A 25,942-nucleotide genomic window follows, 5' to 3' on the forward strand; every position below is an offset into this window, starting at 1 on the left:
CTTGATAAATATTCACTGGACTAGAAAGTGTGACAACTAACTTGGTCTCCCCAACACACACACACACACACACACAAATGAAAGAAAACTGATTTAGCTGAAATAGATATTGATTTATTACTTTAAATACAACATAAAAACATGGTGCTAAAAGATTACAAATCCTTTATTTTAGCAACCATTAAAGCTTTTTCTTCTCTGTATCCTTTCAGAAGTTGGTTTAACAAGTTCATTTCACTGACGCGTTTAACAGGGAACAGGGGTGGGAAAGGGTTGGCTTTATACTCAAGAACAGCCATGGGCGAGCGGTCCAGATTGTCTCTGTTGGGAATGCGGGCCATCCGCGTGAATCCACTTGTCTGATTCTCAAACCTTGGCGCTAGAACTTTGAAAAGTTTTGGAATCAAATCTTTTTCCTGAAAGAGCGAAATATGAAAAAATACAAACTCGTTTATTTTTTAAAGTGTCAAGTTCACAGCCCTTTAGTGGACAGGGAGGGAATGTATTTTCGGAAATAGTTTTGCAATAGTTCCCTTGCAAGTTTTGCATTCTCTCACAACAAATTTTCGCAATAGCGTTATACATCCCTTACCAAAATTAAACATAGTTTTACTAAAGTTTCAGTATCCATATATCAACTATGGTGTTTTGTGGTAAAACCACAACATTAACCATATGTGACCATGGTATTTGTGGTAAACCCATAGTAATATACCATGTTTTTGGCAGAATGATTATAACCATAGTTTGGGTTTTCCTGTCTTATTAACTATGGGACTATTGTGGTTGGTTTTACTACAAAAGACGACATTTAAGTACTGTAGTCAATGCAAGGTCAGTTTAGAGTTAATATGGTTTTGATCCAAATAGCATTACGGTTACTGTAGTACACCCATTGTTAATTTTCGTAAAGGACGGATAAAAATAATGAGAGGGAACGCAAAACTATTTCAGAAAATAAATTCCCTCTATGGCTCCATAAGTTCCAGTATACATTTATATAAACTCACCGTGAGCCAGAAGTCAGCCATTTTCATCGACTTTTCATTAGTATCTCCCTTTTTGGCATAATCAATCAACTAAAAAGGAAGAAAATACAAGCTGGGTTATAGAAAGGTGGACAAATGGAAAGCAGGTTTAGTAATAACGTCACACAGAGCACTTGCCTTTTCAGCGTAAAAGCGAACCTCATCGGCTCGGGCTCTAGTAGTTTCTATTCTCTCGTGTCGAACCAGACCGGTGAGTATGTTCCGAAGCATGTTGATTCTAGACTCGGGTCCGAGTCCCATCCGACGGTAAACACGGCCATGGGAGATAAACGTCTGCAGGGTCAGTCGCATCTCGAGAGGGGAATGTGAAGGACACTAAATTCAGAAAATAAAACTCCTTTGTTAAACTACGTAATATATATATTGAACAAAACTCCGACGAACACTGTGATGATTAAATAGGGAACAAATAGAGGCGTTTTTACACCTAAAATATAAAAATTTCAGATGAGATCAGCGTAGCGCAGCATGCGTGATGGTACACCAGTCTGATAAGTCCGGACTGAAAAACAAGACTTAAAGTAAGGTTCCGTTCTTTCCTATTTCTGTTTTATTGACAGAAGCAACTCAAACGTTTCAGTGTTTCATTTTGAATTGTTTTAAGTAAAACAATACGGCAGTATTTCACAGAATAGTATTCTCTATTTAGTTGTCTTATCAGAATCAGAATCTCTTTTAATCGCCAAGTACGTGTGCAATAACATGCAACAATAGACACAGTTACAATACATACAGTGAGATATGTACACATTATACATAGGTTTGCTGTTTCAGCAAGGGATGGACGATAGCTGTCAATTACCTTTCAGTGCACCTGATTATGTGTGGTATCTGTTCCCCTTCTGTCACTCACTCGACGTTGTGTCGATTGTAGTGACCAGAGCCATATAGAGAGAGAGTTGCGACAACTCCATTGACTCCAATGGAACGTTTTTTTTTTTTTTACCGCAATGGCGGCTCGTGGAGCCTCTCAATAGTTCCCGGAAGTAGCAGCAAACACATGCCGCACCGTAGAGATGCAGCAGAACAAACCGTTTGCGACACACTTTTAAAAGGTGAGACATTTAAAGAATAATATTATCTTATTCTGTATATTATCAGTACATCTAAATAAAAATAACTTGTAAATTAAAAACTTATAGTTGAGGATTACTCATTAAATTAGGAGATAAGGGATGTTATCGGATAACTAACAGATTAGGCAAGGATTGGAGCTGGATAAAGTTAGTAACGAACACCATATTAATTGTAAAATCTGTTCTCTTGATTCAGTTTCATCCATCGTTTTAAAAAAAAAGTTATATCGTAATATATTATTACAATTTAAAATAACTGTTTTCTATTTTAATGTATTTTAAAATGTAATTTACTCCTGTGATGCCAAGCTGAATTTTCAGCCTCATTACTTTTGAACGGCAGTTTATATACACGAGTATGCTTAAGTTGTTTTAAAGCTGAATATATTGTGTATATTAATAAGTATTGTAAGAAGTATACATTAGATATATAATATTTATAATACATATAATACATAAATAATTATATTACTATATATAGAATTGTAAGAATTGTAAACAATAAGCTTCATTTCACAAAATTTTACATTTACGTAACTGCTGCTAATAGTTAATAGTTCATTGACCCATTGTGCGGTGCAAGCTGGAAATCACCTGTCACCAGCCTGTCTCTGTACTATCTGAAAAGTCATAAATATGACATTAGTTACCATAAGATTAGTGAAAACAATGAACATGAGGTAACATAAAAAGGCAACAGAAACCCTAGCCTGAAATAAGTTGAGGCAAATAACGGTAAGCGAAAACTAATCCTCAAATATTAGCTGATTTGATCTTTAAAAAACAACATCGCTGTAACAACATACTCATGCTACATACATATGTCGGTGTGTTACATAAATATATAAAATAAATGCATTTATTGACTACTAATTACCAGAAATCACAGTTCTGTCACTCTACACTAACAATTTGAAATGCCCGCCAAAGCACTTCCTGGAACTATCTGAAGTCTACGTGAATCACGTGACGATCAAGCATTTAGAACTTCCATTGTCGCAACTCTCTCTCTATATGTCTCTGGTAGTGACTAAGGGGCTTCTTTCGGGAACCTCGGATACCTCTGAATATAAAAAAGGCCAATGCCAATTTGGCGAACAGAATTTGCATGTCCCACCCCCGGACATATGGGTATAAAAGGCGGGATGTGCCTCTGTTCAGTCAGATTCTTTCTTCGGAGATGAGCTGTTGGATCTATGGCTCATTGCCAACGTCTTTCTCCCTCCTCTGCAGGCCAATGCAGTCCACGCCCCTGGGCACTTCGACAGTTGTCCTGTAAAAGAGCAAAACTCCTCTAAAAGAGTGTTATTTAAAAAAATAAAAGAGTTAACGCTTGACGTCGAACATCTTTTTAAAGACACGTCTTTTTCAAGATGCCTTTCCGACTTTGCGTTGTTCCTGGATAAAGCTGTCTGGTTTAATTATGGTAGACTCTTTTACTGATGGTTCACATATTCCTTTTTTATTTTCACAGATTACTTAAGCAATCTTCAATCATTTTCAGTAACCATGAATCACAGTGAGTAGTTATGAATCATTGCGAATCACCATAAGAGCAGTATGAAAACAGAAACATACAATAAAGAATGAAATAAAACATACAATGTATACCAATTAATAAACCAAATTTACATTAAACACAGTTTCACCATTTTATAACGAAGTATTTCTACACATAACCATAAGGCGGCGACAGAGACCTTACCATGTAAACAATGCAATGAGTCAGCACAATGCATGTACACACTTTTATAATTTACAAAAAGGTAAATTCACTCAATATAACACACACCTTGTTCTCCACTGCAAACCAGAACTAAAAACTAAATAAACTTAAGAAATATCCGTGTTTAATAAGTTAAACCTTTCTAAACATTCACAGAGTGCATTTTTAGCATCTTTCTCCTTCAATCCCATAGCCTATCATGCACTAACTTAACATGCGCGGTAAAGACTGACACATGATGTATCGTGCCTTTCAAAATAAAAGTAGTCAAACTCCAATCTCAATAGACATAAATGAAATCATTCCAATTACTCAAATACCGAAAATATAGACTGTAAAAAGTAAAATATAAACAATATGTACATTCCATTAAAACCAATTAATGGTCATTTACACTGGATGCGGTAGATATCTCTCCGCTTCTGATGGCCATAGGCGCTGCATTGTGTGTCTGGGTTGTGATCACAATGAGGCAGCCTCACGGACAGTCCGATGTCTCCTTTTGGGCCATGGGGCAGGATGATGACGTCGCCGCTGCATCGGAGAGCGTTGCGGCGTCTGACGTGGAGGACTGTACTGGGCTGAGGCTGACGGCCAGATGTCCGGTATGCTTTCCCGGGCCGCCGTGAGCGTGGGGCTGGACTGGAACCCTCCAACCTCCCCTCAACCCTCACAGCTAGACGATTGGTTCCTCGGGTCAGGGCGCTGCTGTAACACAGTTTAGTGCATGGCGTTTTTAAATGGGACACCTTGTGTCACTATAATCGACATGACGTCGAGTGAGTGACAGAAGGGGAACGTCATGGTTACTGTTGTAACCTCCGTTCCCTGATGAAGGGAACGAGATGTTGTGTCCCCCTTGCCACAACACTAGACATACCACTGTAAATGGCCAAACCTTACTCTCCTCAGTGCAAAAACCTGACTGACAGATGCACATCTGCTTCCCTTTATACCCGTATGTTTGGGGGCGGGACATGCAAATTCTGTCTGCCAATTTTTTATTGGCCTTTTCTGAAATCAAGAGGTACGCGAGGCTCTAAGGAAAGACCCCTTGTGTCGCTACAATCGACCGTTCCATCAGGGAACGGAGGTTACAACAGTAACCATGACGTTACACTACTAACCCAGACGTTTCTTTGATTGTTCATTGGCAGAGCCAAATTAGATGACTGAAGTGATGACACTTTCAATAATGGCTTAGAATAGATTAATCGATCAGTACAGATTGTTCAATATCAAGTTGATATAACATGTCTCAGGAAGTACACAGACAAAAAGTGTTATACAGGTTCAGCACATTAAAGCTGGTATACGAAGATAAATCTTGACCTTTTGCTCTAATTTTAACATGTAAAACAATTGTTGATAGCTGTGTCATAGGGTCATTGTCAAAAATAAATGTAATATTACAATTTTCAATTTGGTTCAGTTCAGTTTTTGCCCATAAAAGGTGAGGGTTAAAATGTTTAACAGCTACTTAACTGTTGATTCTTTTTTTCCCCCCAAAGCAAGGGTTGTAACACCAGTGACAGAAATATAATTTTTCTAAGATGGTGTCAATATAACCACTGATCAGACTAATATCAATAAATCATACCATTCCTTTTTTTCTGTAAAAATCTTTCACATGAACATTAAATAATGTAACACAAATGGCATTTTTAAAATAACTATGTGAAAAAAAAAAAATCACACTGTGAAACCATGTGAAAAACAGTTTTTGATCCTCTTCTTCCTCTGAACATTCACTTTGGAAGTTATTTTCCACAACTTTTTGTAATTGTAAATTTGTTTAGCTTTTTTACACACCAGGCCTTTCACTAATGCTTGACCTGAGAAAACAAAAAATAATACAAATAAAATAAAGACATAAATACTGTAACTGTGAAAGTAATTGAAGTGGTGTGATGAAGGGGAAAGGTTTTCTCAAGCACTTGAAAGATTCAAATATTTTCAATTTTTTTTTAAAAAACAATATACAGTCAAAACATTTCATATATTTTAATAAAAGGTTAGGTTATATAATGATGCCTTTTAAATGGGATTTCTTGAATATTTGAAATATTTTTCTTGACTGAAAATTCAAGGGATATGTTTGTCACCACATATTTTGATGATAAGCTTATCTTAAATATTAACTTGTCAGCAATTCCAGAAAACATTTGACAATCACCCAAAAGCATTTCTTGTTTTCTTCATAATTGTTAAGTGTGGTTTTGTGCATACATTATGACAATTTAAGCATTAAGCATAAGGCATGGGTAGGACAGCAAACATTTCCTTGTAGAAAAGACTGTGCCTCTGGCAATTTCCCCTGAGTTTTGGCATGGAATATAGCTATATATATATATATATATATATATATATATTATCAGAAATATAGTCTACCTCTAAGGTTAGTACTCAAATATGTCCTTGGCCACCTTGCTAGAACAACATAAGCACTTTGTTTTAAGTTGTTTTAGTAAGTAATTATCTGCTCAGAGCATCATTGTACATTTACATTTAATACCTGCTTTTATAACTTACTTAGAATTACCAATATATTGGATTTTTATTTGCAAATGTGAATGAAATGACAGAAGTACCTGGAGTAGACAGAATGTTTTTAAATGCTTTTATTTTCAAACAGGTTTGATCTCCAATACAAATATTTAGTATCTGTTCATGGTGTCAGCAAGCCATTGGTTGAATATGCAGACCTTGGAAAGAAGATAATTTTTCAGGTTAATTTCAGTGCTTTGCTAAATGAACAAACATTGTTTTGCATCAACTTGCAATTCACAGTAGCCTTAACAAAAAAAGTTCCTTAAATATTATACTACTATATACTATATTACCTTGGTGTAGACACCAGGATGGTTCTTCTCGGCACAGCCGTAACCCCAGGACACAATACCGTGCAGCTCACCATTGCACACCACAGGGCCACCAGAGTCACCCTGAGAGAGACAGAAATAGCAGGTGGTTATTGCTAAGATAGTCTCAAGTAAAGGTTTTTGGACGATACAATTCCTTGTCGATGTTCAAATCCATCAAAATAGGAAGTACTGCATCTGTCATCCTCTACCTGGCAAGAGTCCTTTCCTCCCTCCAGGTATCCAGCACAGAACATGGAGTTGGTGATCATGCCAGGGTAGGAGTTGTTGCAGTCACTGTCAGACAAGATGGGGATCTCCAGACACTGAAGCTTGTCAGAATCAGCAGCTGCAAAGAAATGAATAATACAGCAGAAGAGAGGGAGTAAATAGAAGACCCATATGACATGAGAGTAAATGTAATTTCATTTTGAGTTTGACATCGAAAACAGCTCAGAGATAATAATATCATCAACTCTGTACTCACTGGAGCTCATGGTGCTTCCCCAGCCAGTGACTCTGCACATGGTGCCATCGGCAGCACAGCCACTGGGCAGGGCCACAGGCTGCACATACTGATTGAGGGTCACAGGCTTGCTAAGCTTGATCAGCATGATGTCGTTGTCGATGTTCCAGGAGTCATAGTTGGGGTGGCGGATGACCTGGTCAGAGGAGATGAACTGCTCAGAACCTTCAGTGATAGCAATGTTGTGCTCACCCAAACGGACCTCAATACGTCTTAAAGAGAAATTCAAAAATGGTTGATATTTAGACTTATGAACCTGAAATTGAATTATTTTATAAGGATCAGTTAAGGTCACTTACGACATGTAGCAATGAGCAGCAGACACAATCCAGTTCTGGTTGACCAGAGATCCACCACAGAAGTGGTAGCCAGAGTTCAGCGACACCTGCCAGGGCTGAGAATAGGGCTGACACTCATATCCCCCAACAATCTTGTCATCATCCAGAGCAACTACAGAAAAGAGAGGGTATTGTCAGTATAGTGACTAAGATGTAAAATATACAATTAATATACAAAAAAATGCAGTCTCTACTCACAGGCAGCTCCAAGGAGCACCAGGAACACCAATGACCTCATGACTGCTGATTGAACCTGTTCGATGATGGACTCACATTTCACTTGCAGTATTTATAAGACTAAAGGTAAATAGATCCACACCCCTATGGACTGATTATGACCAATCAGTTCGAAAAGACCTATCAAAAGTCTGATAAGTAATCAGGTTTTCAAGGTCATGGTAAACTTTGAAATATCAGAGAATTTTAAAATTGTGATTTCTATGCCAGGAAAAGTCTAAAAATCTTACAATATATTTTAAAATTATTAAAAATGTTAATTCTGAATTTAAATGGTTCTAGTTTTTTCACTGTTATAAAATATCAGCAAAACTTGATAGGGAGGGACTTATTGGAGACATTTGGGGGGTGTTCTGTGTTCAGCCCCCTTCAGCCCAGTCCACCCCTGTATGTATATATGAAACAGCACAGCAATTTTTGGAACAGACAGGGAGATCTAGCAGCTGTGCAGTTGAATATGCACATAACCTTGATTGGAGGTTTTCTCACTGAAACAGACTTTCAGCAGCTGTCTATCTTCTCACCCAGATTTTCCACCTGACTTTCTCTTCTTGGCCTGTAATGTAGCTATATAGCTGTGTACAGAGACACATTAATGTACATACTTACATGGACTTAAGCCAGGGGCTTATTTGCATGCACAATTCAATCCTCTACCTGTTTTGAGCAAGTACATTATTTTTGGTTTTAAGGTCATCATTTTATTTACAACAAATCAAAACAAACATAATTTTAAACAGTTATCTCTCCTTAAAAAATCACAGATATATTAGATGTTTTCTTGTCTGACTTGGTCACAATGTTGCAAAAAATATCTGTAATGATCTTGTCTGCATGAATGTAACAGCTGCTTTTGTAGGGTCCAGTGCATGAAGAATACATAGAGGGCACAGCATACAGTTGCCATAACTGTGACTATAGATATGAGATGTAGATTTTAAGAAAATGTTGTACCCCACTGATAATGTTATGCATTTGAAAAATGTGTCTCTCTGAGGTTTAAAGTCTATTATAATTTGTTTTTCATGTCAGCTTGTTTCTGTTGCTTACATTTTGTTTACATGTACTGTGATGTTGTGAGTAAAGCCTGATCTTCCTTATCTGAGTACATGTTGTGTGTGAATTGACCAACATTAGTATGTATATTAGTATTAGCAATTTAAAATATATACATTTTCAGTTACTACTTTAGAAATGTATCCAACTGCCTGGCTTTTCTGACTGTATGTCTGTTTCATGCAGTACTTGCAAAGAAGTCTTCTTCATCACCAGTTTACTGGGACATTATCTCTTCTCCCAGATGGTCTCTGATGTAGTCCTGATCTGAAATGGAATTATCTTTAATTGCTTCTAATGAATTAAAACATTTTTGCAAACATAAAATGCATTTTCCACAGAAACATTTTTATATGACAGCACTGTACTAAACACTACAGCAGTAGTAAGTATGGTTAAACTAATGCAGTTTAACAATAATGTGAATGCAGTAGAAGAAGATTGTATGTTTCCACATTGCATTTGTTAAAGCAATTTTCTTTTGGTAGTTGCTGTTAAAAAAAAAAACACCTTTGATATTCATGGTCAAATCTGACCGGCCACTGAAAATGAATGGGAAAGACCAAAAAAACTGAGCAATTTTTTGTATCTGTCAGAAACAATAAATAAATCAGCCACAATGCAAAAAAAAAAAAAAATTATACTAACAGATATTACAGGGTGTGACTATTAAACATCATTAGTGCAAAACATTCACACACACGCTCACACAGAAAAACACTTACACACACAAAAATTAATTGGTTAGACTATAACACAGAGCATTTTATTAACATTTGTCAAAAAACAAACAAACAAAAGAAAATCTGTCACAATGCTAAAAACGTGAACTCAGAAATGAAGTGGTAAGATGATAAAACACTCATAATGCAAACACACACACACACACACACACACACACACACACACACAACCAGGGCATCAATAAGTGTAGCTCTACAGACATATTTTGGTCATTGTTGGCAGTCATCTGTTGATCCAGCTGATGACAGCAATCTGACACTCACACACACACACACACACACACACACACAAACGTGTGTGCGCGTTTACAAACTAACCTCCATTCCCGATGGAAGGAATGAGACGTGTCGATTGTAGTGACACAAGGGATCTCTTCTGAGTGCCTCGCATACCTCTGAACTTGAGAAAAGGCCAATGTCAAGTTGGCAGACAGAATTTGCATGACCCGCCCATGGACATACGGGTATAAATGGGAATGGGGGAGCGAATGTCAGACAGGTTTTCACTGAGGAGCCGAGAATACGGTTACGGCGCATTACGGTGGTAGGGATAGTGATGTGGCAAGGGGAACACGACATCTCATTCCTTCCATCAGGGAACGGAGGTTACAACAGTAAACATGACGTTCCCCTTCTGTCACTCACTCAATGCTGTGTCGATTGTAGTGACACAAGGGGTCCCACTTTAAAACGCCATGCACTACACATGTTACGTGACTGCCGAGCCAGGTGCAAGCAGGCTGCTGCATGCTAAAAGCAGCTAGGTCGGCTGCACGTAACCCTCCTCAATGCCCCCACTTAAAGGTGTCATTACCGCTCTTAGGTTCCCAGTACCCGTACGGGAACAGGCGATACGACTTGTATGGGAGCCAGCCGGCCAGCCTCGACCCATTCTCTCTCTCTGTTTCTCGTCATAGAGTTAAAAAGCGGCTGGGCCGCTTATGCATCTTAACACTATAGATGCGTCAGGGAAGGCGTCCTTTCCCATTCCTATTCTTTCATGGGGGAAAAGGCCCTGCGGAGACCACGACCTGCCCAGACTGGGGGGAGGTAACTTGTGGGCAGTACACACAAGGGTTGTCAAGCCACCCGTGGACATGGTGTGGTGGTAGATCCTGCCTGACAAGGGAGGAGTTGCTACAGTCACGGTGACCAGGGAGCAGCGGGGACTGCCCAAGGGAGACACGGGTCTTGCCAGCAGGGGGACCGTACTGTGGAAAATACATCACAGGGAGTTGCCTGAAGCGGGAACTATGCCTGTGGAGCCCAAGCCCAACACGGAGCACTCGACTCATGGTGGGTCTGGTGGCAAATTCCTCTGCTGAATCCGTGGCCAGAGGGCTAGGGAGGAAGAGCATCCAGGAAGCAAGAGCTGGCTAACCTAGGAGAGAAGGCGCACTGGATCAGCTTGGTGAAGGGCAAGACAAAACACGGGACGAGACCAACTCAACCCTGAGGTTGTAGAACCTAGTAAAGGTGTTGGGTGTTGCCCAGCCCGCTGCTCTGCAGATGTCTGCTAAGGAGGTGCCGTGGGCCAGTGCCCACGAGGATGCCACACTTCTCGTAGAGTGTGCTCGAACCTGCAAGGGGGGGGTCCGGAGGTGAGATGGCCGCTTCCAGGGAGCCGGGACTGCAAGGTTTTGGTGCCGGAGTGCCGTGAGAATGGTGCGCACCGGTCTGATGACCCAAGAAATGAGGGAATTGCTCTTTTATTGATAATTTGGGTACCGCAGCCCAAAGGGTGTACGGCGAAAGAAATAGGGAGGACGGAGTAGTCTTGCTACCAGCTCCGGAGCAAATGTCTGGCTTCCTGGGTGCACTGTTTCAGGAGCGTTTAGGGGTCTTACGGGCCCTAGAAGAAGTCCTGGAGACGGGGGCATATGCCGCCTGAGGGGCGCTCGGAGCTGGGGCTGAGAGCTGGGCCCAGGATGAGGCGGAGCTTCCAGTGGTTTCTTCACATGGGGACGCCCACGGCGAGCAGACAAGCCTGCGCTGCAACAGATGATGTGACAGATGGCCTCCGTCTGCTTCCTCACCACTGAAAACTGCTAGGCGAAGTCAGCGACGGTGTTGCTGAAGAGACCGAACTGGGAGATGGGGCATTGTCAACTTCGCGCATTTCGACCAAGAACAGCCACAGATGCCGTTCCTGGACCACGAGGGTGGCCATCGCCCGCTCGAGTGCTTGCGCTGTGACCTTCGTAACCCAGAGAGCAAGGTCGGTGGCAGAGCACAGTTCCTGTAGCTAGGAGCAGCGCCCGGAGCCGAGGTACCAATCATCAAGCCGCGAGGGTTTGGGAGAGGACGGAGGGTTCCAGTCCAAATTAACGCTCATAGCATCCCGGGAAAGCATGTCGGCAATCTGCGCGTCAGACTCTGACTGGGCAGGCTGGCCCGAGGATGGGAGTCCGGTCTTCAGCATCGGACGCCTGAATGCTTTCCGATGCAGTAGCGATGTCGTCTTCCAGACCAGGCTCCAGTCAAACTGGCCATGAAGCGAGCCGCCGTCGTCCCAAGAGCAAACAGAAGCAAATGAGTCTGCCTGGGGGCAGGTGGTTCATGGGGCTGTGCCCGGCGAAACAGAGCATGCTGCCATCCCCAAATCGTCTCCATCGCCAGCTGGGTTGTCCTTAATCCTGTGGGAAGATGGAGCGACACGGGGTGGCTGGAGTGGCGTTCGTTTTGAGAAACAAAAGCCGCGACTGCAACGTTGCCATGGTCATGTCCTCGCAGTAAGAACATGAACCATCCACAAACGCTGCCTCAGTGTGATTGCTACCCAGGCACACGAGGCAGAGTCTATGACAGTCGGATCTGGAGAGATACCAGCCACATCCAGGAACTACACAGCGGCAGAAGGGCATCTTTAAAAAGACGCGTCCTGAAAAGGATGTTCAACGCTTGCTTGTGTATGTTGCTCTATGAGCTACTCCCAAAAACAGCACAGAGCATGTGGCGTAGTTGTAAATACCTATTGATGACCCAAATTCTCAAAAGACCTCAACAGTCCACTGTCATACAGGTCACCAAGTGTAACAACCCCCCTCACAATCCACTCTGGCCAACAGAAAGGGGGAATTATTGATACATAATTTTGGGTTCAGCCATATGCTTGAGGCAACATCTAAATAAATGTCCAAATTAAATACTCTGGCCACTCTTGTCCAAAGTCTTTTTTGATAGAAAGACTTTGCAATGGTGAAATAGGGGAAAGGATTTCCTGTTCAATGGAAAACCAGGGAGGGGCTCTTTCAGGTGGAAGTGACCAATGAGCGAAATGTTTGAGACCGAAAGCATAATAATAAAACAAAATCTTGGGTAAGCCAAGCCCACCTTTGTCAAACGGCCTATATGCAATTTGTTGAAATGTAGTCTGGGACGTTTACTATTACAAATGAAGGACTTCATGATTCTATCAAATTGCTTGAAATAAGAGGGGGCATCTATAGGGAGTGACTATTGCACTATTGCAAAAATTATTATTAATTCTGTGGAGGCAAGACATATATCTAGTAGGGTCAGAGGCAAATAATAAAATATCATCTGCGTAAAGCAAAAGCAAAAACACACCTCCCGCCGCCACCCCTGGAAAATCATCCTTTCTTATTGCAGCTGCTAATGGTTCCAGGGCAAAACAGAACATTAATTGTGAAAGAGGACAACCCTGATGGGTGCCCCTATCCAGAGAAAAATAATCTGAAATTAATCCATTTGCTTGTACCGCTGCTACAGGGTGTCTGTAAAGTAACTTAATCCAACCAATGAATGTGCTCCTGAACACATACATTTCCAAAATCTTAAAAAGATAATACCATCCTACCATATCAAATGCCTTTTTGGCATCAAGTGAGATGGCAGCGACTGATGGAGACTGATGCTTCGCTACTGACCACATGATATTAATGAAACACCTAATGTTATCAGAAGAGCTGTGGCCCCGAAATAAACCCCACCTGATCTATATGTATAAGAGATGTCCTAACTTTACTTAATCGGTTAGCCAAAATTTTCACATCTAGCTGCATCAGGGAAATTGGACGGTAACTTTTACACTCGCTTGGATCATTGTCCTTTTTAAGAATTAGACGGATACGGCCTGTGTCATGGTTGGAGGAAGCTTTCTGTTATTTAATGATTCCGTATAAACTTCTAACAAAAGTGGAGCCAATTCTGTAGCATGAGATCTAAAAAAATCAGCAGCAAAACCATCTGGCCCCGGAGCCTTGCCTGCAGGTAAGGCCTTAATTAACTTGTCAAGCTCCTCCAAGGTTATCTCCAAATCAAGAGAATTTTTTTGCATCAGTTTAGGGAGTTCTAATGGTTCCACAAATTTTCTAATATCGAGGAAGTGGAACTATAGAGATCAAAATAGAAATCTTTAAAGGCATTATTATTATCGGCCTAGGTAAAAATTTCACCAGCAGATTTCACTGAGGGAATGGTAGAAAAAGACTCTCTCTGTTTTATATATCTAGCCAAAAGCTTCCCTGCTTTGTCCCCCAACTCAAAGTATGACTGTCTTGCCCTGAATAAACATAACTCCGCTTTCTGGGTCAAAATAGCATTTTCACCCAGCAATACTCATATTTCATTAGAGTAAATTCTCTATTGACGCCATCGCATTCTGCACATCAGCTCTGCCTCTGCACTTTTAATAATCCTTTCCAACTCCACAAGTTCTCATGCTTTGGATTCTTTGATGAATGAGACATACTGTATGATCCGATCCCTAAGAACCGCCTTAAGTAGCTCCCTAGCCACCAGACCGAGGATACTGAGGACCAGTTGGTCTCCATATAAACATCGATTTCAGTCTTCAACATTTGTTGGAAATCAGGATTTTGCAAAAGAATACATTAAAGCGCCAACAAGTATGATTTCTTTTTCTCCGTAAATGGCAACATCTCTAAACACACTAAGGCGTGATCTGAGACTAAGATGTTTCCAATTGAGCAATCAACAATATCTGAAATGAGGTACTTAGATACAAATAAAAAATTAAAAAATAATAAAAATACATATACATATAGCATCAATGTTGCTCCAAAGGGGCATACACACCTTTCCTTCACTATAATCAAGGACTGAGCCCATCAAAAGATTAAAGTCTCCTCCCAATATCATATCATGAAGGGTGCCAGAGGCCTGCAGCATCCCTTCCAGATCAACAGAAAAGCCCATATCATCAAAATTAGGTGCATAAACATTAGCCAAAACATTTGAATTTCTGCTAAAACAATAATGACTCTTCCTAATTTATCTTTAAAATGTTTGAGAAAAATTTATTGTAGATGTTTACTTATTAATTAAATGACTCCCCTGCTCTTACTTGAGCCAGCACTAAAGAAAACATGTCCACCCCATATCTTCCCAATTTTTTCTGCTTCCTGCGGGGAAAGATGCGTTTTTTGAAAAAACACTATATCATATTTCTTATGCTTAAGAAAAGAAATAACCTTCCTTCTTTTTATAGGGTGCCCCAACCCATTCATATTCCATGTGGAGAAAGCTAACCCAGAGACAGGAAAACAAATAAAATAATATAAGCATAGATGCCATTACATTTATTACAGATTTATAAATCATGATCAATGTTTCTGGTTTCTGATTCCGGCAGACTAAACTAAAGCAGCCTAATTGTGGGTTGGAGGATAAATTAGGTGTATGCCTGGCTAAATAGATGAGTCTTTAGTCTAGACTTAAACTGAGTGACTGTGTCTGAGTCCCGAACAGTGTTAGGGAGACTATTCCATAGTTTAGGAGACAAATATGAAAAGGCTCTACCTCCATTTGTGGATTTTGATATTCTAGGAGCTATTATCAGGCCAGAATTTTGCGATCATAATGAACGTGATGGAATATAGCATGGTAGAAGGTCACTTAAGTACTGCAGAGCTAGACCATTCAAAGCTTTGTATGTAGTTAACAGAATTTAAAAATTAATACAGAATTTAACATGTAGCCAATGTAACGATGATAAAATGGGGCTAATATGATCATATTTCTTGGTTCTCGTTAACACTCTGGCTGCTGCATTTTGAACCAATTGAAGTTTATTTATTTATCTTGCTGGACATCCTCCCAGTAATGCATTACAATAATCTAGTCTTGAGGTTTTGAACACAGGAATTAGATTTTCTGCATCAGCAACAGAGAGCATGTGCCGTAATTTAGCAATATTTCTCAGGTGGAAGAATGCTGTTCTACAAACATTGGTAATTTGATTTTCAAAGGACAGATTGGTATCAAATATAACACCTAAGCTCTTCACTGTTGAAGATGATGTAACAGTACATCCATCGAGAGTCAAATTATATTGTAGTGGCAAAATATTGTATTTTTAGAGTTTTTTGGTCCAATAACTAGTACCTCTGTTTTGTCAGAATTGAGTAGAAGGAAATTTCTGGCCATCCAATCTTTTATTTCATTGATACACTCTGCTAATTTGGAGAATTGCGAAATCTCATCATGTTTTCAAGAAATATAAAGATGTGTATCATAGGCATAGCAGTGGAAACTTATTCCACGATTCCTGATTAGATCTCCCAGGGGAAGCCCTGAAACTAAAACTGATCCCTGTGGGCCCCAGTTAGTCAAATACTATCATTATTAAGACTTTGAGCCAAATTACTAGAAGAGAGCAGCACCTTCCCTGGATGGATGGAGTCCGTCTCTCTTTAGCAGGTCAGATTTACCCCAAAAACTCTTCCAATTGTCTATAAATCCTATTTTATTCTTCAGACACTCAGAGTCCATCTCTCTTTAGCAGTTCAGGTCTACCCCAAAAACTTTTCCAATTGTCTATAAATCCCATTTTATTCTTCAGATACCACTCAGACACTCGGAGTCCGTCTCTCTTTAGCAGGTCTTTAGCCCCAAAAACTCTTCCAATTGTCTATAAATCCTATTTTATTCTTCAGACACCATTATTCACTCGGAGGCTGCTTACTAAAATACATCATGACTTACTCAGTCCATCAACTTTATAAAAGACATCCTTTGTGTAGGTATGAATTTATTTTGCAGTTATTCTTAGTATCCATTCTCAATCTGGCTGGGAACTTCAGTGTAAAAGCGATCATCCATCCAAAAATTTTCTTGAAGGAGCTATGCCACAAAACAAACTCCAACTGCTAGGCGCAAATAATGCAAAAAGAAACAAAAATGGCTCCCAGCTTCCTCGGACAGCCACAGTAAGTACAGCAAGTTAATACACTCTGGAGCTACATGAGAAACCCCAAATGGTTTACTCACCCATTGTTTTATAAAAGACAGTGCTTGCTTGGGACACGTAAATACCCCACGACCATCCTTCTTTTCTATTCTCAGTCTGGCCAGAAACATCAGTGCAAAAGTGATCTTCCGTTGATGTAAGTGTTTCTTACATTCCTTGAATCGATCGTGTTTCTCTCTTGTTGAATTCACAAAGAAAATATTGTGATTCTTCCAAGAAAGCTTTCCTTTGCTCCTCGCCTTGCGCAACACGAGATCTCTATCGGATGATCTCAGAAATTTGGCCAGAATTGATCGGGGACTGTGCAGATCTGTGAGTCGGGACTCTGTGAGCTCGCTCAATTTCCATCTCATGGCCTGTTATGTTGAGCAGACTCGGGGAGAGCTCGTCTAGGAATTTCACTTTATCTCTGCCTTCTTCATGCTCAGGAATTCCAACAATCCGTATGTTATTCCTATTTTCCAAATCTTCCAGTTTTTCAAAACAAAATTTCACGACTATTTTGTTCACGGGCGGATTAACGGATGATTCCCTTTTCGATGACTTCAGATAATCAATACATTTTCGGGTCCTTGAATAACATATTACATGCGAGTATGGGCAGCCGGTGGACTTTCTGGTGCCCTCCTAGGGTAAGATGGTGCCCCCCTAGGGAGTTGGTGCCCTACGCAGAATGCGAAGTCTGCTTATAGGGAGTGACGGTATTAGGTTTCATCTTGAGCATGAAAGTGTCTTTTAATGTCTCCAGAGCCAGAGGATTTTGACATCTTTACCATGTTTACCTCAATGAAAAAATATATAACGGGTGCATCGAATCTCACCAGATTATAACATGAAAATAATAAAAAAAAACAGCACAGTGTGCAGAGCTCATGATTAACACGTCTGCTTCTCACATGGCGTCATGTGAACCCAATGTTAATTTTCTTGATATTATAATGCATTTACTTTGAGTTATAAAAGATTTATGTTTGAAATAAATTATTGGTAGAAAAATGCTTATTCTAAAAATGCTTAACACCATAGTCAGGTTTGGTTGCAAGCATAATGACATTAACTGCAAAAATTGACACTTCAAATCAATTTTAAAATGCAAAAAATTTATCTTAAATGTATAGGTTACAACAAGCCATCAGATTACACAGTGGGTGGGTACAGCATGACATGGTTTTCAAGTCATTTTATTTATATTTTGTTTACCAGATGGCAGCAATCTGCCACCAATTTATGTCACATTCTCAGATTTTCTTCATGTTTCAAGTTGTAGAAGTGTAGGTTCAAATAAACACGTTCAAAAACGTGTTTATTTGTATATAGAACTGATTTACATGTAAATAAGAAATGTACATGTAAATAAGATCAAAATAGCATAAAATCCCAAATGAAATTCATAATTGTATTGTTCTTACTTTAGGGTAGAAGAAATTGTATCATCATCATCATCATCATCATCTTCATCATTATATAAAAAAATTATAAAAAAATAAAAATAAAAAAAAGGTTACACATCTGACCGGTCAAAAATAACCGTAAATACCAAGGAGGAGGAGCCATTTTTCAATACTATAGAAGGGTCTAATTACCCCATAGTGGGCTGTATAATTGCTGCTTCCCGCTGACAACTTACCTTAAATAGTGTGAGAACATACCCCACGAGGTTGACATGTGTTCAGTTAACTTAACCATTATAATGGCCGAAGACACAAGATTGCAAGAAAGCTATCTAAATCAGACTTCATATTATGATTTGATAATTCCTGACATAGTGATAAATATGTTCTTTTAGATATCAAATGAATTAGGCCTAATCAACCATTCTGGGATCTTTAAAAATGTATAGCTCTCTCTATCTCTACGTTATTGCCCCCCTAATGTAACCGTTCTAGATCCGGGCTTGCTTTGATGTGTTTTTTCAAGTTTGACGGTGAGTACATGAAACCAGATATCATGTGATGGCAGGCACAGAAAACAATAAAAAATGACACTAACAAATGGAAGGCCAAATGATCTTTTAAAGTTCCCAGCATTTCTCATCATATCTGCATTTTTTACTAGTAAAATTCCAATTACAGTGCTCTATAAATGAATATTTACTAGTCATATTTTTACATTTCCATTTTTTTTATTACAGAGCTCTGTAATTGAATTTTTACGAGTTATAATTCTAATTAGAGCGCTCTACAATTTAATTCTTTCTAATAATAATTCAAATTACAGAGCTATGTAATTACATTTTTACCTGTAAGAATGCAATTGTAGAGCTCTGTAATTGAATGTTTACTAGTAAAAACTTTTACTTAATAGCAAGAATTGCATTTTGGAGCTCTCTATTCAGTGCCATCTGATTATGGTTATTGTCATTATGGAATTTTCAGAAAGCTTTGGATTCTGTCACTTAACAGCTGTGATGTTATATAAAAATAACTTTTATTATAGCACATTATAATAATACATTTTAATATCATATTTTATTTATACAATTTTATTATAGCCGGTGTTACTAGGTGTTTTTTTGCTTTTAAATATTTTTTAAGAGTATAGAAATGTGAATTAATATAGTGATTAAATATTATCCTTCATTAACAAAAGATATCTGAGTTGTCATCTCAATATTACTGTAATTCTGACACTATGTGATTGCAATTAATATGTATGCTAAATAAGCGTGTAAAAATCTTCCATGCTAATATCTAATCATGCCAAACATGGCCTTTATTTTGAAATGTAGCCTAGCTGAGGAAGGATTTGGAAAAGGAAATTGGTGTAATTGTTTCTGTTTTGCATCTAATGAATTCAGGTTTTTACTAATAAGAATAGAGCAATAGAGATGTTCAGTTTGTAGTTCAGAAACCCAGAAGAGAATTCCCCATGGGTTCCCTCTGGATTTTCCTATGGGTTTGTATAATGGGGTTCACCTTCTGTCACACACTCGACGTTGTGTCGATTGAAGTGACTTGTGGGGTCTTCCTTGGTAGCCTGCTTACCTCTGAACTTGAGAAAAGGCCAATGTGAAATTGGCTGACAAAATTTGTATGTTCCGCCCCCGGACATACGGGTATAAAGGGAATGTATATAATGTGTCTGTTTAGTCAGATTTTTTTCATCGGAGCTGAGCGGTTTTGCAAGCAAGCTGAGTTCACCACTGTTCCACTCATCTCTATTGGCAAGAAGCACTGCTGTTGGATCTTACACCGTGTTTCCAGCTGGTGTTCTCGCTCGCTGCCTTGCTTTCACTGCCTAAAAGAGTGTTTTCTCCTCCTAAAAGAGTTTGTTTCTCTAAAAGAGTTTGAGTTTTCACTCAAGAGCAATACACAGAAGGCGTTGAACGTCCTTTTCAGAATGCGTCTTTTAACGCAACCCCCGAACCTTTCTTCCCAGAAGTACAACAAGCTAACCTTTTACTGTCCGGAACTGACCCATCTGCTTGTCCGTTCTCACTACCCTGGATGGCGGGGCGGCCCACGGGTTCCCCCAGGTGGACAAAGCGGTTGCGATACACCTGTGTCCCGAGAATCCCGCCACCTGGCAGGAACGCCAGGTACTCCCTTCCAGAGCCTGTAGGAAGACATCATCACTGAATACAAAAGCCTACAGCGCCACTGGACAGGCCGCCTTCACCTAGCATGCCAAGGCTGTCCTGCAAGTACACCAAGCCAAGGCACTCAAAGATCTGCACCTGGGTAGTCTCGACCCAGACGTGCTGCAGGAACTACGCTCTGCTACCGACCTCGCTCTCAGAGCCACGAAGGTCACAGCCTCGTGGTCCAGGAACGTCACCTCCGGCTGAACATGGTCGAGATGCGTGACATTGACAAGGCACGCTTTCTCAACTTCCCTGTCTCCCAGCTTGGCCTCTTTGGCGACACAGTCAACGAATTCGTCCAGCAGCTCAAGAAGCAGACAGAGGCGATATCCTGTGCCCTGCCTGCTCGCCGAGGGCATCCCCCTGCGACTAAACAACAAGTAGCTCTGCCTCAACCGGGCCCAGCTCTCAGCCCCATCATCGAGCATCTCGCAGACAGCGTATGTCCCCCGTCTCCAGGACCCCTTCCAGGACCAGATAAGCTCCTAAGCGCTCCTGAGGCGACCCCAGCAGTCAGACGTTCGCTCCGGAGCTGGCACCTACATTCTCAATTGAAGAGCGATTTCCTCACTCCCTGGGTCATCCAGCCGGTGCGTGCCGTTCTCTACAGTCCCAGCCCCAAAACTCTACAGTCCCAGCTCCCCGGACACAGCTCCCACACCTCCGGACCCGCAACAGCTCAGCCCCGGCCGGCCAGCGCTGTCGAGTTCTGATGACGCCTTTCCAGGACCTCTTCCTCAGTCTCTAACCCGCCCCCTGCCGGGCGCGCGGAGCAAGGTAAGTGCTTTGAGTCTTTTCTCAGCATCCAAGCCTCGGGACGCTCCTCTGCCTCCCGACGCGCTATTACCTATCCACTCCCCCCCAACCCCTGCGAAGCCCCGCCCAGTACGTCAAAACATTAAATGAGAGAGCTCTTTAATTTGATTGTAGAGCTCTGTAATTGGAATTCTTACAGGTAAAAAATGTATGAGAGAGCACTTTAATTTGATTGTAGAGCTCTGTAATTGGATTTTACTTGTAAAGATTTTATGAGAGAACTCTTTAATTTGATTGTAGAGCTCTGTATTTGGAATTCTTACAGGTAAAAATGTAATGAGAGAATGCTTTAATTTGATTGTAGAGCTCTGTAATTGCATTCTTTTTAGTAAAAATTAAATGAGAGAACACTTTAATTTGATTGTAGAGCTCTGTAATTGGATTTCTTCTAAAAAAAATGTAATGAGTGTGCACTTTAATTTGATTGTAGAGCTCTGTAATTGGATTTCTTGTAAAAAATGTAATGAGAGTGCACTTTAATTTGATTGTAGAGCTCTGTAATTGGAATTCTTTCTTGAAAAAATTTAAATGGAGAGCACTTTAATTTGATTGTAGAGTTCTGTAATTGGATTTCTTGTAAAAATGTAATGAGAGTGCACTTTAATTTGATTCTAGAGTTCTGTAATTGGAATTCTTACTTGTAAAAATGAAATGAGAGAGCTCTTTGATTGTAGAGTTCTGTAATTGGATTTCTTGTAAAAATGTAAATGAGAGAGCTCTTTGATTGTAGAGTTCTGTAATTGGATTTCTTGTAAAAATGTAATTGAGAGAGCTCTTTATTTTGATTGTAGAGCTCTGTAATTGGAATTCTTACTTGTAAAAATGAAATGAGAGAGCTCTTTAATTTGATTGTAGAGCTCTGTAATTGGAATTCTTACTTGTAAAAATGAAATGAGAGTGCACTTTAATTTGATTGTAGAGCTCTGTAATTGGAATTCTTTCTTGAAAAAAATTAAATGGAGAGCACTTTAATTTGATTGTAGAGTTCTGTAATTGGATTTCTTGTAAAAATGTAATGAGAGTGCACTTTAATTTGATTGTAGAGCTCTGTAATTGGAATTCTTACTTGTAAAAATGAAATGAGAGAGCTCTTTAATTTGATTGTAGAGCTCTGTAATTGGAATTCTTACTTGTAAAAATGAAATGAGAGTGCTCTTTAATTTGATTGTAGAGTTCTGTAATTGGATTTCTTGTAAAAATGTAATTGATAGAGCTCTTTATTTTGATTGTAGAGCTCTGTAATTTGAATTCTTACAGGTAAAAATTAAATGAGAGCTCTTTAATTTGATTATAGATCTCTGTAATTGGAATTCTTACAGGTAAAAATTAAATGAGAGAGCTCTTTAATTTGATTGTAGAGCTCTGTAATTGGATTTCTTACTCGTAAAATTTAAATGAGAGTGCTCTTTAATATGATTGTGGAGTTCTGTAATTGGATTTCTTACTTGTAAAAATTTTATGAGAGAGCACTTTAATTTGATTGTAGAGCTCTGTAATTAGAATTCTTACAGGTAAACATTTTATGAGAGAATGCTTTAATTTGATTGTAGAGCTCTGTAATCGGATTCTTTTTAGTAAAAATTGAATTAGAGAGCTCTGTTAATTTAATTCTTACTAGTAAAAAAATATTTTGTAGATCTCTTTAATTGTTTTTTCTACTAGTAAAAATGCAAATAGAGAGCTCTTTAATTGAAATATTACTTATAAAAATACAATAACAAGTGAAGCAGAGAGCATTAAAAGCTAAATCAGCTTGCATAATAAAAAATATATTTTAAGAAGGTGATCAACTAATTTTCCTGCCATCTTTGGCGCTCATTTTCATTGGGCAACGCTATATCTGAATAGCAACCATTGTACCCCTTCTGTCACTCACTCAACGTTGTGTCGATTGTAGTGACACAAGGGGTCTCTTCTGAGAGCCTCGCATACGTCTGAACTTGAAAAAAGGCCAATGTCAAATTGGCAGACAGAATTTGCATGTCCAGCCCCGGACATACGGGTATAAAGGGGAGCAGGTGAGCGACTGTCAGACAGATTTTTTCTTCGGAGCCGACCGGTTGTGTGAATAGCGAGCTCCGTGTCATGACTGCTTCACCCACCTCTGCAAGAGAGCTTTCTGTTGGATCTGAGAGTGCATTCCAGCGGCTTTTTTACAGCCCCACGATCAGTCGACAACGTTGAGTGAGTGACAGAAGGGGAACGTCATGTTTACTATTGTAACCTCCGTTTCCCCGATGGAAGGAACGAGACATAGTGTTCCCCTTGCTACGTCACTATCCCTACCACTGTAATACGCCTTAACCTTACTCTCGGCTCCTCAGTGAAAACCTGTCTGACAGTCGCTCGCCCGATTCCCTTTATACCCGTATGTCTGGGGGCGGGACATGCAAATTCTGTCTGCCAATTTGACATTGGCCTTTTCTCAAGTTCAGAGGTATGTGAGGCTTTATGTAGATTATGTAGTGGAGTAAACAGTTATTATGCTTTTGACTGTGTATGGTGAAGTAAAAGGAAATGTTTCCTTAAATTAACATAGTCTTATAAATTAGAGATACTTGAAAATTTACTTAAGTACAGTAGTGAAGTAAAAATACTTTGTTACTGTCCACCACTGCTTTTATCACTTACCACATTTACAATTATAGGGCATGGGTGTTATTAATATGTACTTACTGTTAAATTGCATCCGTCTCATTTAAGTAAATCATTAAACTGGCACGGGTAATTACTTTGGATGTCTCATATAGGCCAACTTTTCAGTCAAAATGTAAATATGTTTTTTAATAAAGAATGTATTTTTTTTTATTTTATTAAATGGCAAATAATTGTTTTCAAATCATTTATTTATTTGATGTATTTTATACATTCTGTGATGATCAGCTGATACCTGGGACAAGTTTACTAATAGTGGGGCAATATGACCCCATTTTAATGATTTTTAATTTTGTGCTGAATTTGAACTGAATTAGTATATATTGTATTTTATTTTAAGGACTGGCTAAACTCTAAATATAAATATATTAAAATGTATCAGTAAATTCACATTGGTCTTAAGTGGGTGTTGTACCATCTCCCCCTACATAAATTACTTGGTAATGGCAAAAATCTGGTTTACCAACAAATTTGAACAAAATGACTCTTGGAGTAATCTGAATGTTTTTAAATGCTTTATTTTTTTCACACCTTGGTTTTACCTCAGTACAAAAAAAACGGAATTAATGGATTGCAGAATTGGAGGTTACATGTGACTTAGCAGAGAATATGATTTGTTTTTTATCTCATTTAGTATCTGTTCATGGTGTCAGCAAGCCATTGGTTGAATATGCAGACCTTGGAAAGAAGAGAATTTTTCAGGTTAATTTCAGTGCTTTGTTAAATGAACAAACATTGTTTTGCATCAACATGCAATTCACAGTAGCCTTAACAAAAAGGTTCCTTAAATATTATACTACTATAAACTATATTACCTTGGTGTAGACACCAGGATGGTTCTTCTCGGCACAGCCGTAACCCCAGGACACAATACCGTGCAGCTCACCATTGCACACCACAGGGCCACCAGAGTCACCCTGAGAGAGACAGAAATAGCAGGTGGTTATTGCTAAGATAGTCTCAAGTAAAGGTTTTTGGACGATACAATTCCTTGTCGATGTTCAAATCCATCAAAATAGGAAGTACTGCATCTGTCATCCTCTACCTGGCAAGAGTCCTTTCCTCCCTCCAGGTATCCGGCACAGAACATGGAGTTGGTGATCATGCCAGGGTAGGAGTTGTTGCAGTCGCTGTCGGACAAGATGGGGATCTCCAGACACTGAAGCTTGTCAGAATCAGCAGCTGCAAAGAAATGAATAATACAGCAGAAGAGAGGGAGTAAATAGAAGACCCATATGACATGAGAGTAAATGTAATTTTATTTTGAGTTTGACATCGAAAACAGCTCAGAGATAATAATATCATCAACTCTGTACTCACTGGAGCTCATGGTGTTTCCCCAGCCAGTGACTCTGCACATGGTGCCATCGGCAGCACAGCCACTGGGCAGGGCCACAGGCTGCACATACTGATTGAGGGTCACAGGCTTGCTAAGCTTGATCAGCATGATGTCATTGTCGATGTTCCAGGAGTCATAGTTGGGGTGGCGGATGACCTGGTCAGAGGAGATGAACTGCTCAGAACCTTCAGTGATAGCAATGTTGTGCTCACCCAAACGGACCTCAATACGTCTTAAAGAGAAATTCAAAAATGGTTGATATTTAGACTTATAAAACTGAAATTGAACTATTTTACAAGGATCAGTTAAGGTCACTTACGACATGTAGCAATGAGCAGCAGACACAATCCAGTTCTGGTTGACCAGAGATCCACCACAGAAGTGGTAGCCAGAGTTCAGCGACACCTGCCAGGGCTGAGAATAGGGCTGACACTCATATCCCCCAACAATCTTGTCATCATCCAGAGCAACTACAGAAAAGAGAGGGTATTGTCAGTATAGTGACTAAGATGTAAAATATACAATTAATATACAAAAAATGCAGTCTCTACTCACAGGCAGCTCCAAGGAGCACCAGGAACACCAATGACCTCATGACTGCTGATTGAACCTGTTCGATGATGGACTCACATTTCACTTGCAGTATTTATAAGACTAATATGGCTATCAGGTAAATAGATCCACACCCCTATGGACTGATTAT

At 39.6% G+C, this 25,942-nt stretch overlaps 3 protein-coding genes across 4 annotated transcripts; all 3 read right to left on the bottom strand.

Moving 5' to 3' along the window:
* Positions 1-98: 98 nt before the first annotated feature.
* mrpl17 (mitochondrial ribosomal protein L17) lies at positions 99-1,971 on the bottom strand. Of its 2 annotated transcripts, none has more exons than XM_052144612.1 (4): positions 1,852-1,971; positions 1,167-1,364; positions 1,011-1,079; positions 99-416 (listed from the first exon to the last, which is right to left on the bottom strand). In XM_052144612.1, exons 2-4 carry the CDS (start codon positions 1,338-1,340, stop codon positions 156-158), a joined length of 504 nt encoding a protein of 167 aa, XP_052000572.1. In that variant the 5' UTR covers positions 1,341-1,364; positions 1,852-1,971; the 3' UTR covers positions 99-155. The 2 variants fall into 2 exon arrangements, with proteins under 2 accessions (XP_052000572.1, XP_052000574.1); XM_052144614.1 differs by lacking the exon at positions 1,852-1,971 and adding an exon at positions 1,477-1,536.
* A 4,486-nt stretch (positions 1,972-6,457) lies between these two features.
* On the bottom strand, positions 6,458-7,916 carry LOC127655617 (trypsin-2-like). The gene is made up of 6 exons (XM_052143502.1): positions 7,775-7,916; positions 7,538-7,688; positions 7,200-7,450; positions 6,925-7,061; positions 6,695-6,796; positions 6,458-6,556 (listed from the first exon to the last, which is right to left on the bottom strand). The coding sequence occupies exons 1-6, from the start codon at positions 7,812-7,814 to the stop codon at positions 6,509-6,511; spliced, it is 729 nt and encodes a 242-aa protein (XP_051999462.1). The 5' UTR covers positions 7,815-7,916; the 3' UTR covers positions 6,458-6,508.
* A 16,486-nt stretch (positions 7,917-24,402) lies between these two features.
* On the bottom strand, positions 24,403-25,942 carry LOC127655619 (trypsin-2-like). The gene is made up of 6 exons (XM_052143503.1): positions 25,795-25,942; positions 25,559-25,709; positions 25,221-25,471; positions 24,946-25,082; positions 24,716-24,817; positions 24,403-24,578 (listed from the first exon to the last, which is right to left on the bottom strand). The coding sequence occupies exons 1-6, from the start codon at positions 25,832-25,834 to the stop codon at positions 24,531-24,533; spliced, it is 729 nt and encodes a 242-aa protein (XP_051999463.1). The 5' UTR covers positions 25,835-25,942; the 3' UTR covers positions 24,403-24,530.

This window comes from Xyrauchen texanus, chromosome 15 (assembly GCF_025860055.1).
Source record: "Xyrauchen texanus isolate HMW12.3.18 chromosome 15, RBS_HiC_50CHRs, whole genome shotgun sequence".
Taxonomy (NCBI): domain Eukaryota; kingdom Metazoa; phylum Chordata; class Actinopteri; order Cypriniformes; family Catostomidae; genus Xyrauchen; species Xyrauchen texanus.

Excerpts from the sequence above, each read along its gene's own strand:
- LOC127655619 (XM_052143503.1), bottom strand. The coding sequence starts at position 25,834 with ATGAGGTCATTGGTGTTCCTGGTGCTCCTTGGAGCTGCCT. Across the intron at positions 25,083-25,220 it reads GGGAAACACCATGAGCTCCA|CTGCTGATTCTGACAAGCTT; the intron begins GTGAGTACAGAG and ends ATTTCTTTGCAG. Across the intron at positions 24,579-24,715 it reads ATCCTGGTGTCTACACCAAG|GTCTGCATATTCAACCAATG; the intron begins GTAATATAGTTT and ends CTTCTTTCCAAG.
- mrpl17 (XM_052144612.1), bottom strand. The coding sequence starts at position 1,340 with ATGCGACTGACCCTGCAGACGTTTATCTCCCATGGCCGTGTTTACCGT. Across the intron at positions 1,080-1,166 it reads TTCGCTTTTACGCTGAAAAG|TTGATTGATTATGCCAAAAA; the intron begins GCAAGTGCTCTG and ends CTTCCTTTTTAG. Across the intron at positions 417-1,010 it reads TGGCTGACTTCTGGCTCACG|GAAAAAGATTTGATTCCAAA; the intron begins GTGAGTTTATAT and ends TCGCTCTTTCAG.
- LOC127655617 (XM_052143502.1), bottom strand. The coding sequence starts at position 7,814 with ATGAGGTCATTGGTGTTCCTGGTGCTCCTTGGAGCTGCCT. Across the intron at positions 7,451-7,537 it reads GCTGCTCATTGCTACATGTC|ACGTATTGAGGTCCGTTTGG; the intron begins GTAAGTGACCTT and ends TTTCTCTTTAAG. Across the intron at positions 7,062-7,199 it reads GGGAAGCACCATGAGCTCCA|CTGCTGATTCTGACAAGCTT; the intron begins GTGAGTACAGAG and ends ATTTCTTTGCAG.